The following is a 12,808-nucleotide window of genomic DNA, read 5'->3' as shown; positions in this document are numbered from 1 at the left end:
AATTCTTTAAAATATGGAATATGTAGTTTTGCAAATAAAACATTTACCTGCTATTATATGTACATTAAGGAAAAAAATAAAAAAATTAGTGTAATTGTACAATGATTCTCCTTCACAGTTCTCATGCAAAGTAAGTGTTGTACAAAGCCATGATAAAGGGCTAATACTCTTCAAAAGTCCATTTTTAGTTTCTCAAAAAATAAGGAAAAAAGAAAAAAAGTAGTGTTATTGTACAAAATGATTGTCCTTCACAGTTCTCATGCAAAGTAAGTGTGGTACAAAGCCATGATAAAGGGCAAATACTCTTCAAAACTCCATTTTTAGTTTCTCAAAGAATTGCATCTTCAGCAAATATGGAGTTCCCCAAATTTACTTCCAGTATGCATCTCTCATTTCAACCTTCTCACTCACCATTATTTTCTTGATTAATTCATGTTTTAATGTATTTTGATGCTTTCAACTAATATTATTTATGGTATAATTTATTTGCAGTTCCTCCGGCACAAGTAATGTACAAGAATCAACTGCAAGAGTACACACAAAAAATGTCAAACAACTTCCAATTTATCAAACAGTTAATGAAGGTTTTCCACATGCCCCAAAGTTCAGAGCAAAGGTTTTGGTTGATGGATCTGAATATCAATCCAAGTCAACATATCCCACGAAGAAAGAAGCAGAGCAGGCAGTAGCAAAAATAGCTTATGAATGCATTCACAACAAAATTGATGCTAGAGATATTTCACTTATTTACAAGGTGATATTCACTTGTTGCTTCTTCCTAAATAGCTAGATGTTCGTTTGCTCAAAATACTTATTTGAACTTTTGTTTTTGTGTGTTGTAGGAACCCATGTTGTGCAAATCCATTCTCTATGAATTTGCTGTCAAGAGGAATCTGGATAGGCCTATATATAACACTAGATATACAGAAGGGCCAAGCTCAGTTTATATTTGTCACTTGGTGTTGGGAGGCAAAACTTACAAAGGTGAGTTAGCTGGGAGCAAGCAAATGGCAAAGCAAGTAGCTGCTCAAGCCGCGATTGAATCACTCTTGGGTATGTTGAATCACTGGTTTTTCTCTCTCTCAATGCTTAAAGGTATATTATGTGCAAAAGAACTCTAACACCATAAAGATATTGAAGAAACTGATGCAGGAATGCTTTATGAGATCATCATGTCCAAAAATAAGTCTTATCCTAGTATGCAAACCAGAATGGATACTGGCTCTAGTGAGAAAATGTTGCCTAAATGCTCTGGTGAGAAAATTCCGACTATAATTGACTTCTTTTTCTTGAAAGTTATACATGTTGAGTCACATCTCATGTTGTTTTGAATAGGCAATTTACAAGGTCAAAAAGCAAGCATTAAGGTAAAACACATACCTTGCTGTTTGCAATATATATACAGTTTGATCTAGCCTTATAGATCATGAAGCAAATGTTCAGGGGAGGAGTGCTCATTTATAAAATATTTTTATTTACAGAGAGCAGTTGCTTGCTTCAACACTGATGGCATAGTTGGTAGCTCTGGAAGTGGACCAAAGCGTAAAACCGAAACCAAAAACTGGGAAAGGAACAAAATGAGAAGATTTGGCAATTGATATTTGAACTTTATGTCTGTCTTAAGATCTAGGTAGAATATACTTGGTGACTGTTAGACTCATGAGATAGTTATTTATTTCTGAATTGTATTGAAAACCTGGAAAACCACTACCAGCAAAAATTATCAAGGGAGATTGATGGGCTGAGTGGTGATCCCAGAAGTAGACAAATACATGTTGATTATCTCTTGTTATATTATAGAGTTGGTATACCCTTCATCCACTTGACTACTACTATCCCACCTAGCTATGTCAGGGATAAATTATTACTCCTCTGAATGGAATGATAAAGTGGCTTGAGCAGACATGTTCACATCCGTACCCAAAGTTGTCCAATCGGATCCACAACTGATAAAAGTATTTTTTTACCTTCAGGCAAGGTGGCTTTCCAGTGTGTTTGAACTTCAAAGTATAACTCCTTTCTTCCTGAAACGAAATGTAACTAGTTTAGGAACACAGAAACTACAAATTACAGAGACTGTGCTATCACTGCTTTGAACAGATTAACAATAAATGCTGTTAACATTCAAATATCCTAGCGCGGCCAGTTTTATGTACCATACACTTCATTTACCTATGGTATCTTGATGAGTCTAGTCTGTCTGTCTGTCTGTCTTTCCATCTCTCTCCCCTCTATAGTCTGTACCCCTTTTCACGTATAAAGTTAGGGGTTGTTTGGTTCGCGGACAAAGTTATACATAGATTATAGTACATGATTTAAAATCACTGTGTATATGGTCTTTTTTGGGAATATCTGGATACTCTGAACGATATAAAAGCTTAACAGTAGTATTTTTGTCTTGTGGGAGTTTTATCTCTGAAAAACTAATCCTCTATAATAGTGTTATCAGCAACAAAATGAGCAAACAGTTGATTTTCCTTTACTGCAACTAATTTTCATTTGAGCTATAAATACAATTTGGATCGAGTATAGTATTATAGTGTATGAAAACATAACACTTCAAACACAGGGAGAAAGTAATATGTTCTTTCGTTTACAGTGATCCTCATCGTGGCCGCGGATGAGGATTAACTTAGGGCCAGGATAATCTTAGATAGCAGGTTTTGAGGAGAGTTCCACTATGTGTAAATGCTGGGCCACAATAGTATCATTACCGCTTAGCTAGTGGGGCTCAAAGAAGTAGGAAATCAGTCAGCAAGCTTAGAGTAGAGCAGATTTATGATACCCGACAAACAGTCACTGTCATGCGTTTGGGCCAGACAGGTAGAAGGAGCCAATCGAGAATTTCTCGCCAGAGAACAGAGGACTGAAATACTCCTGAAGTGATAATTGATTTATTTTAGAGGCACAACCGCTAAATCCCACCTACAAATTCACGTCACTCCATTCTGATTATCAGATCTCTGAGAAACTTAAGGTAACTATTTCCCTTCCTTTGGTTATATGGTGCGTAAGTGCAATAATTATGGGAGATATATCTCAGCATATCTCCTTTTTACCAAGATCAATGAGGAGATCACAGATTATACACGTCAAATTCACCAAACAACAAGGTAGTGTATAAATTAAAGCATGACAAGCTCACTAGGCAAAATGGTTCTTTACCTTCACTGCGAAGAGTGAACCGCCCAAGTTGTGGAAAATTAGAGAACTTCTCGATACAAATCAGATTATTCACCTGGCATGATTATTTCAGAAGATCAAGACCTAGCACACTATACAACAGAAGGGAAAGGCAGAAATGAAAGAGGAAAAGGGGTTAGTATTATCCCATATGTAAAGCATTACCGATTTTATCTTTACAGTTGAGGCTAGGCACATATTTTGGAAAGCATAAATATTTAAAGCTAGTGAAAATAAACGTAAATTACAATTGTAGAGATACTAAAGTGACAGGTTTCATCCTACTCAAGTAGACAACTAACCTGAACACTACATAGACCGATTGCTCCGTTCTTTACAAACAAAGGTTTTTTCTTCATGGGTTTCTTTTTCTTGAGATCAATCTGCTGCAGCAGTTCAACAATCTCGCATTCCTCAACAATAGCATGAATGTGCAACACAGCCTTGTAGCCAGCAGTAAAAATAGCCTGAGAGAGCACACAATGTTTATTTAATCACTGATGTATGAATGCACTTACGCAATTCTGAAGCTAATTAGAGTGAATGAAAAGCTAGGTTTACGTTTGACCCGTACATTGTCCAACAGCTCCAAGATCTGTAACTGTGCAACAAACTCAGTAACTGCAGGTATGGGCTTTGCTGCAAGTGCAAAACTTATTAGATATCAATCTAAGCTTGAAAACCAATCTATTACGAAGTTGGAGATTCATGTATGTGTACAGTACCTAAGAATATCCTCTTTACAGTACACACAAATATCTGGATTAATTTCACTAAACCAGTATTATATCTCCAATCTAATTATAATTGATTCTCAAACCGGGTTAGTGATTTACTAAATAAGTGTGGTACCTCAAAAAACCATCAGTAATTTTCCTCAAATCAAGTACTGAAACTGCACGACTTCTATTAACTCAACAAAAAATTATTTAAGGCAAATGAAAGAAATTATTCTGTAATAAGAAAGGAACGTCTCATTAGATCATTTTATCTATGACTTGCCAACTTCAGTTCCTCACATGTTGGACCAGAATAAATCAAAAGAAAAATATGAGTCTCGTATATGTGATTAATCAAAACCTTGCTAACCGCAGATGTATTTTTTCATTAGCTCACTACATTAGTTTTTTGTTCATTTGCCTTGTTCACTAGAGTATTACTTTTGTCCTGATCTTATATTGGTAGAATCAGCTCATTTGTATTTCATTTGTAACATCTAATGTAAAAGACCAAGATCTAGGACACATCATTGTCTACGGATCAACTTAAGAAGAAAACTAAAGATTTTTCACCAAGTTAAAGACTAATGAAAATTAAAAGACCATCCCATCATTTAAAAACAAATACGCTGACACTAAAGAGAATCTCTTTCTTTGGTCTTATTTGTACCCTTCACGTCATCTAAACAGAAACTGTCAGACAAACTGCAACATATACACAACATATAACTTTATTGTTTACTCTTTGTAAAGATCTGTTTGAATGAACGATCTTCTTAAATTCTCTAGGAGATATAATTCAGTAAGCCAGCCACACTGTTCCACAGGAAGTACTTGCACAAACACTCGGCTGACAGAAAGGTTAAGGGTGTCCGCTATGAAGAGAAAATATTTTGCTAGAAATAAGTGTTTTCTTTCTTATTTTTGGTGTTTCGCAAGTGAGCAGAAAATATCCAAGCATTTTATGTATAATTTAGGCAAACACTATGGCGGATGCAGTGGAGTGAGGGTCAGAGGGGACGGGGGTTGGTGGTGGAGAGTTAGGGGAGGGAGGTCTGTGGTAGTGTAGTGATGGGGTGTTGGGGGTGCGGAGGAGACAATCAACATGGTATGCCACCAATGGAACTTGTTTTCCATACTTCCATTGGAGAAATCAGTTTTCCTAATTTTAAGTAACTTGTTTTTCTACAGAAAATATTTCCAATACATTTTGACTGACCAAACATGGAAAAATTGAAAAACATATGTTTTCCTCCATAAGCAACACACCCCAAAATGCAACACTTCTCTCCTTCCAAGGATTCTGTTATAGTTTTTTTTTTGAAACTTGGTAACTTAAGGATTCTGTTATAGTATATGACGCATTCCATGCTTGTGAGAGGATAGTATTCCCTTAAATAGGTAACTGGTTAGCAATTAAGTATTTTTTACCTTCAGGCAAGATGGCTTTCGACCATTCTGTTCAGTGTGTTTGAACTTCAAAGTATAACTCCTTTCTTCCTGAAACGGAATGTAACTAGTTTAGGAACACAGAAACTACAAATTACAGAGACTGTGCTACGCTATCACTGCTTTGAACAGATTAACAATAAATATCTTAAGTGAATCTCACACAAACTATTGATCATAGGAAGATGAATCAAGGATGAAATAAATTTTCTTACCTTTTGCTCTCAAAACTCAGAAGGATACCAGTACCACCTACAAGTAAGTTTGGTGATTGTATAGTCATCCAATACATGTGCTCTTCACCATATCAAGAAAAGTATGATTTTTCTCGTGGCCGCATATGAGGTTAACTTAGGGACAGGATAATCTTAGATAGCAGATTTTGAGGAGAGTTCCACTATGTGTAAATGCTGGGCCACAATAGTATCATTACCGCTTAGCTAGTGAGGCTCAAAGAAGCAGGAAATCAGTCAGCGAGCTTAGGGTAGAGCAGATTTATGATACCTGACAAACAGTCACTGTCATGCGTTTGGGCCAGACAGGTAGAAGGAGCCAATCAAGAATCTCTCGCCAGAGAACAGAGGACCAAAGTACTCCTGAAGTGATAATTAATTTATTTTAGAGGCACAACTGCTAAACCCCTCCTACAAATTCACGTCACTCTATTCTGATTATCAGATCTCTGAGAAACTTAAGGAAACTATTTCTCTTCCTTTTGTTATATGGTGCGTAAGTGCAACAATTATGGGCGATACATCTCAGCAATCTCCTTTTTACCAAAATCAACGAGGAGATCACAGATTATACGCACCAAATTCACCAAACAACAAGAAAGGGATTATCCACTTATCCCTCTTCTGTGCTTTGCTTCCATGTGTGCAATAACTACAGTAAATCCTCAACACTTATGGAGATGACCAGCACAATAGCTAAGTATACAGCGGCTAAAATATAATTGGTATACTTTCACACTCTACTATCTAGTACTACCAATAGTCTCCACAGGTACAAACACCTTCACTGAAGTGATGAAAACGGTTACTATCCCGAACAATAATTAATCTACCCACAATCTTCGATATGAGTTTGATTGCAGTATGACAATCTCCACAAACCCTTAAATTTTTCATCACACGAATTGCTCTCCCAGATGGTATATTTAGAATTGCAAAGGCAACGGCTAATTTTTCGCTGTGATACTTGAGCATGTGTGCCTTCTCCTCCTCATCTACATCATGCAGGACCAATTTCGTGGCAGAGACATAACCTTCCTGCTTCATTAATAATTCTAACTCTTCCAAGAAAGCATATATTCTCTTGCTGTCTGGATGCATTGTATCCCCAACTGAAAAAAGATGTATCTGATTTTGCACCTCAACCCAGCTGTAACCAGGCATTTTCCTTACTCCTGTGTCCCTCATTTTTAATCTCATCTTGCTAACGTCACGCCATCTGCCAGAGGCTGCATATAAATTTGAGAGAAGGACATACATCCCGGCATTCCAAGGCTCTAATCTGAAAATCATTTCAGCGGCCTTTTCTCCTAATTCAGTGTTTCCGTGAATCCTACTTGCCCCAAGGAGAGCACCCCAGGTTGCAGCATCTGGTTCACAAGGCATATCCTTCATTAGATTTTGAGCATCATCCAGTCGCCCAGCTCGACCCAAAAGGTCAATCATGCAAGTATAATGCCTGGGATTTGTAACTATTCCATAATCTCGAGCCATTGAGTAAAAGTGTTCCATGCCTTTGTCAATCAAGCCGGTATGGCCACAAGCAGATAATACACCAACCTGTAAAAAAAGCACAAAAACTGAAACCTTAACAACTGTACAAAGATTAAGACAAAACCCTATATCAGATGATGTGTATAACTCAGTGGCTGAGGCAACCCACAACACATGGGAGCAATCTTTACATACAATTGCATTAAGCAATTCGGGATTAAGTAGTTCTAAACAGATTGAATAGTGCAAAAACAGTTTTACAGTACCCTCGAAATAATACTTTAGAATATAAAATGTATCAACAATTACCATGGTGACATCATCCGGCCTGATACCCACTTCTTTCATTGATTCGAATTGTCTAAGAGCTTGTTTGCCAAATCCATGCCTTGCATAACCGATGATCATTGTGTTCCAAGAGACAGCATCCTTCTCCGCTATCTCCTCGAACACATCATATGCCTCATCAATACTTCCACACTTACAGTACATTGATAGGAGTGCATTTCCGACATAACACCCAGTGTGATATCCAGCCTTGACAAGTCGTCCATGTATTTGCTTTCCAAACTCGAATGCAGCAATGTCAGCAGATGTACTCAAAACACAAGTAAATGCCGACCTATTTATCCTCCCACCATCTCTCTTCATTTGAACAAACATGAGTAATGCTTCCTCACTGTTGCCACTTTGAGCATACCCAGCAATAATTGCTGCCCAAGAGATGCAATCACGGTTAGGCATACAATCAAACAAACTTCTGGCATGAGTTATATCCCCAATTTGAGCATAACCTGTTATCATTGTATTCCAAGAGCTGATGTTTTTACAAGGCATTGCCTCAAAGAATTCCCTCGCCAAGTCCATCCTTTTAGACTGAACATATCCTGCAATCATTGCATTCCAAGAAACCTCATTCTTCTCTGGCATCTCATCGAAGATCCTCCTAGCTTCATCTACCATCCTATTCTGTACATAACCAGAAAGCAATGAAGTCCAGGTAAACACATCCTTAATAGGGGACTCATCGAATAACCTCCTCGCTTCCTCGAAATCATCACTCTGGGCATAACAAGAAATTATCGTGTTCCATGACACCTGATCCTTGACAGGCATTTTATCGAAAAGCACCTTTGCCTCAGCCAGCATCTTCTTTCTCAAATACCCACCCAACAAGCAATTCCAAGAAACCAACGACCAATTATCCTTTGACTCAAACAATTTCCTAGCCTCCTCAATCCTCCCATTCTGAACATACGTAGCGAGAAGTCCATTCCAAGAGATCTCATTCTTCACGGGCATCATGAGAAAGATCCTTCTAGCATCATCAACGTACCCATTCTGGGCATACCCGGAAAGCAATGCATTCCACGACACTACATCTTTAACAGGCATTTGATCAAACAAAATCCTAGCTGCCCTAAAATTCTTATTCTTGATATACCCACTAAGCATAATGTTCCAGGATACCAAATCTCTCTGAGGCATTTCGTCGAACAGCTTCTGAGCGAGGTCCAATTTGCCATTCAACAAATACCCAGAAAGCATTGCGTTCCAGGATACACTGGACTTTGCTGGCATAGAATTGAATAAGCTCAATGCGGAATCGCATTCTCCTTGTCGCATGTGTTGGGTGATAGACCTGTTCCATTGCACAATATCTGAGCTACTGACTTTCGCTGACTTCGCCGGTGGTTCACCGCCAGCTAATTTGGTGCGTGGCAATTCTGCTTTGAGATGGCTCGCCGGTTCATTCAGTAGTAAACGCGAACAGGTGCTGTGCAATCTTCTGAAGCGCATTGTTCAAGACAGTTGATTTTCAAACTCTCAAGTTCAACACACCAATTTGATTTCGCGGGAAAATTGTTGCACATCAACTAATCAGCTGATGGGCCCCGGAGACCAAAATGGGCTGACAACAGAACTGACTTCGGCCGGCCCATCCCAGCCCACGAATCCTATTATTTAAGTTAAACTGACAAGAAAATAATTTTAGTTTCTTTTTTTCCAAAATACGATTAGAAATTTTTTTTATACTTTAGTAGATTTGCCTTGTAATTAAATGAAATAATAGTGCCTGTAGAAAAAAAAACAGAAAAAGCTTTAGTCATGAATCAATGAGCATATATATTGGTAGATTTTTGGACTTGGTCTATTATGCAAGTAAAAATTCAAGGGACCAAGTAAAACGACAAAGTGGATATAGTCTTCTTAACACCGAAAGGATGTAATGCAACTTCATTAATTATTGGTTTCAGATTTGATATCTGAGTATAAGGTTTTATACAAGAGCAAATCTAAATTAGTCAGACTTCAATATAGATACCGAATACGAAAGATATAAAAGAAAAATATATATCCCTCTTAAGTGTGAAATTTGACTTTGTTCTATTTTTTATTTTTTTGGTAGATTGTTGGACTTGGTCTATTATGCAAGTAAAAATATTAGAAAATCATATTATTTCCACCCTTTCAATTTTGGTAAAATACTAGTTAAGTTCTCAATGTATGAGCATCTTTTCCTAGCATAAAAGAGCACATAAAAATAAAATTCCTTGCACACTATCTGCCATACCTCACCAATTCAATTCTTAACTTTCTTGTAACAAATTAATTTTGTATACAAAGTTCACTTATCATATTAATTCAGATTCACACCGTATAAAATTCAGAAAACCAACTTATACTATGCTATTTGAATAGATTTGCGTATATAAAAGCAAAAGGAAACATCAAAAATCAGTCATTAATTATAAGTAGCCAAGTCCTGCTGCCCAGAAAATTAAGCAGCTAGTGCTATTTATGGATTTTTTAAGTGCAGTCCGTTCTTTGTCTTTTGTTTCGATCGGATTCTATAAAAAAATCCCCTATTTCTAAATTATTTTGAATAACCAATCAACTCTTGAACTTATAATATTTAACGGTCATTTTCTACGTGTTGAATGTGTCTGACATATATATATAATTTTTGTGATGATTATATTTGATCTATAAATACTTTAGTGTACTGGCTTATAGGTTTAACTAATTAGGAAGACACAAAATCTAGTAATTAATTAACCAAATGGGTAATCGCGGTCAGTTATTAGTAATTGGACTACTAACCCTAGCAATTTTCTTGGTTAAGCTATCTTCATCCTCCCAAATTGTTAGGCGTTTTTCATACAACGTAAGTTACTTGAAACTCTTTAGCTAATTTAAGTGTAATTAGCTAACTGATTTGTGTTTGTTTATTTATTTTCAGATAGAAAGAAAGAACGTAAGACGTTTATGTCATATGAAAAGATTGCTAACAGTGAATGGCAAGTATCCAGGACCAACCATTTTCGTTCATGAAGGCGATAATGTGGAGGTTAAAGTCACTAACCGGAGTCCATGGAACACTACTATCCACTGGTAATTATTCATAATTTTAATGAATTTTTAAGTTACTGATGAGGCATATGTCACATAAAATGGAACAGAGGAAGCAACGAGTAACTTATATGTTACATTATGCTTGAAGTCGATTAGTTATGATGATGCAATTTGCACCTGGTATATATAGGCATGGGGTACGGCAGCTAAGAAGTGGTTGGGCAGATGGACCAGCATACATAACTCAATGTCCAATAGTTCCCGGAGGAAATTACACTTACAAATTCACAATTATTAACCAAAGGGGAACCTTATGGTGGCATGCTCATCTCTCCTGGCAACGCGCCACTGTCTATGGTGCTTTTATTATATACCCTCGAACAAGGCCTTATCCATTTTCAGCTTCTGTTGAAGCTGAAATCCCCATAATCTTTGGTACTAATCAATTAATTATCGAAATAAACTGTACTAACATTTTTTTTTAGCATGATTGATTGAATGAAATTGACATGGTTTACAATGTTGATTAATAGGTGAATGGTGGAATGGAGAAATTGAAGATATTGAAAATGACATGAAGTTATATGGAAGTGGTCCTAATTCTTCTGATGCTTATACCATAAATGGCTTGCCAGGCCCCTCATATCCTTGTTCTAATAAAGGTAACAAAATTACTCAAACCGAAGCCTAAATTCAAAATAGTAGTGTCTAGAGGTGATAAATGAGCGAATCAGGTCAAATTTGAACAGGTTAAAACGGATCAGAACAATAAATGAGTCGTGATATAACATGCTCATAGTTAAGCTTTTGCTTGGATCAATATGAATTTGATTCAGATGATCACGTAATGGGTCATAATATCCAATAGACTAAATTGTCTCCCCTTTTTGTTTGTGTGCTTCACCATTGCCTTTTGTGTTGCAGATACATTCATTCAGACAATTGAGATAGGCAAAACATACTTGCTTAGGATCATCAATGCAGCACTAAACGATGAACTCTTCTTCGCGGTGGCAAATCATACATTAACAGTAGTTGAAATTGATGCTGTTTACACAAAACCCTTTACAACAAAAGCCATAATGATCACCCCTGGACAGACAACCAATGTCTTAATCACTGCAAATCAAATCCCTGATTCAACAGGAACGTTTGTCATGGCGGCTAGGCCTTATCTTACTTCAGTCTTCCCATTTGACAATTCCACTACAATTGGTTTCCTCAAATACAAAATCCCAAACACAAAAATCACCAAAAACCCTGTTAAATCCTTCACTTTGCCTTCCAATTTACCCCAAATGGAAGATACTCAATTTGCTACCAAATTCACCGAAAAACTTAAAAGCTTAGGATCCCCTGAATACCCTTGCAATGTGCCTAAGAAAATAGACAAGAGAGTAATTACTACAATTAGCCTTAATCTTCAAGATTGTCCTGTTAATCAGACATGTAAAGGATTTAAAAACAAGAAATTCTATGCATCAATGAATAATCAGTCATTTGTTAGGCCTTCAGTTTCAATCTTGGAAAGTCACTACAGGAACTTATCGACTACCATGTTGTCTAGTTTCCCTGAACGGCCTCCTCATCCTTTTAACTACACAGGGGTGGATCCATTATCCGAAAACCTGAATACTGAATTTAGTACTAGGATCTTAGTCGTGCCATATGGCACGAGACTAGAGATCGTGTTTCAAGACACGAGCTTTTTGAATCAAGAAAATCATCCAATTCATGTACATGGTCATAATTTCTTCATTGTGGGCAGGGGATTTGGAAATTATGATGTTGATCGCGATACGAAAAATTATAATGTTGTTGATCCACCTGAGAGGAACACAGTTGGTGTTCCTGTTGGAGGGTGGGCTGCAATTAGGGTAATAGCTGATAATCCAGGAGTTTGGTTTATACATTGTCACTTGGAGGAACATACTTCATGGGGTCTTGCTATGGGATTGATTGTTCAAAGTGGTCAACATCCTTCTCAATGTTTGCTTCCTCCTCCTCATGATTTTCCTACATGTTGAGTCAATTATTACTATTTCTTATTTAGTCATAGAGCTTTTTCAAGATTTTGGCTTTAGAGTTTAGATTAGATTAGTACTAGCATTTTTTCAACATTTTGAATTTCACTAAAGAAAAGATTCATACTTGGTGTGAAGTGATCGTATGTGTCAATGTGCAAATAATATATTAGAAAATATTTAGTTACCAATATTATTGACTAGTGGATCTTTATAAAAAGAACTTGAAGATATGTGATTTATGACTATGGTGCCTATTTTTGTCTCATTCTACTTGATTTAATAAGATACCAACAAGAGTAATTTTGGTGGGGTGATAAGTACTATTCTATTTTTAACCAGGTGTCTT

General features: G+C 36.8%; 3 protein-coding genes across 4 annotated transcripts; 2 read left to right on the top strand and 1 right to left on the bottom strand.

The window, feature by feature from the left end:
* The first annotated feature begins 237 nt into the window (after positions 1-237).
* On the top strand, positions 238-1,598 carry LOC107059575 (double-stranded RNA-binding protein 4-like). Its single transcript, XM_015306257.1, has 6 exons — positions 238-266; positions 493-754; positions 843-1,053; positions 1,153-1,254; positions 1,336-1,367; positions 1,482-1,598. The coding sequence occupies exons 1-6, from the start codon at positions 238-240 to the stop codon at positions 1,596-1,598; spliced, it is 753 nt and encodes a 250-aa protein (XP_015161743.1).
* A 67-nt stretch (positions 1,599-1,665) lies between these two features.
* On the bottom strand, positions 1,666-9,017 carry LOC102581152 (pentatricopeptide repeat-containing protein At4g02750). Of its 2 annotated transcripts, XM_006341505.2 has the most exons (8): positions 7,388-9,017; positions 5,856-7,144; positions 5,567-5,761; positions 5,334-5,402; positions 3,758-3,822; positions 3,486-3,650; positions 3,166-3,238; positions 1,666-2,024 (listed from the first exon to the last, which is right to left on the bottom strand). In XM_006341505.2, exons 1-2 carry the CDS (start codon positions 8,876-8,878, stop codon positions 6,338-6,340), a joined length of 2,298 nt encoding a protein of 765 aa, XP_006341567.1. In that variant the 5' UTR covers positions 8,879-9,017; the 3' UTR covers positions 1,666-2,024; positions 3,166-3,238; positions 3,486-3,650; positions 3,758-3,822; positions 5,334-5,402; positions 5,567-5,761; positions 5,856-6,337. The 2 variants fall into 2 exon arrangements, with proteins under 2 accessions (XP_006341567.1, XP_015161708.1); XM_015306222.1 differs by having other exon boundaries at positions 5,567-7,144.
* A 1,125-nt stretch (positions 9,018-10,142) lies between these two features.
* Positions 10,143-12,462, top strand: LOC102598570 (laccase-1). Its single transcript, XM_006341643.1, has 5 exons — positions 10,143-10,247; positions 10,323-10,474; positions 10,626-10,870; positions 10,969-11,097; positions 11,360-12,462. The coding sequence occupies exons 1-5, from the start codon at positions 10,143-10,145 to the stop codon at positions 12,460-12,462; spliced, it is 1,734 nt and encodes a 577-aa protein (XP_006341705.1).
* Positions 12,463-12,808: the final 346 nt, after the last annotated feature.

The sequence above is a fragment of the Solanum tuberosum genome, unplaced genomic scaffold (assembly GCF_000226075.1).
Source record: "Solanum tuberosum cultivar DM 1-3 516 R44 unplaced genomic scaffold, SolTub_3.0 scf00026, whole genome shotgun sequence".
Classification (NCBI taxonomy): domain Eukaryota; kingdom Viridiplantae; phylum Streptophyta; class Magnoliopsida; order Solanales; family Solanaceae; genus Solanum; species Solanum tuberosum.
This window is presented reverse-complemented; position numbering and strand designations above follow the sequence as displayed.

Excerpts from the sequence above, each read along its gene's own strand:
- LOC107059575 (XM_015306257.1), top strand. The coding sequence starts at position 238 with ATGATTGTCCTTCACAGTTCTCATGCAAA. Across the intron at positions 1,255-1,335 it reads AATGTTGCCTAAATGCTCTG|GCAATTTACAAGGTCAAAAA; the intron begins GTGAGAAAATTC and ends TGTTTTGAATAG. Across the intron at positions 1,368-1,481 it reads GTCAAAAAGCAAGCATTAAG|AGAGCAGTTGCTTGCTTCAA; the intron begins GTAAAACACATA and ends TTTTATTTACAG.
- LOC102581152 (XM_015306222.1), bottom strand. The coding sequence starts at position 8,878 with ATGCGCTTCAGAAGATTGCACAGCACCTGTTCGCGTTTACTACTGAAT. Across the intron at positions 7,145-7,387 it reads GGCCGGATGATGTCACCATG|GTTGGTGTATTATCTGCTTG; the intron begins GTAATTGTTGAT and ends CTTTTTTTACAG.
- LOC102598570 (XM_006341643.1), top strand. The coding sequence starts at position 10,143 with ATGGGTAATCGCGGTCAGTTATTAGTAATTGGACTACTAACCCTAGCA. Across the intron at positions 10,475-10,625 it reads TGGAACACTACTATCCACTG|GCATGGGGTACGGCAGCTAA; the intron begins GTAATTATTCAT and ends TGGTATATATAG. Across the intron at positions 11,098-11,359 it reads ATATCCTTGTTCTAATAAAG|ATACATTCATTCAGACAATT; the intron begins GTAACAAAATTA and ends TTTGTGTTGCAG.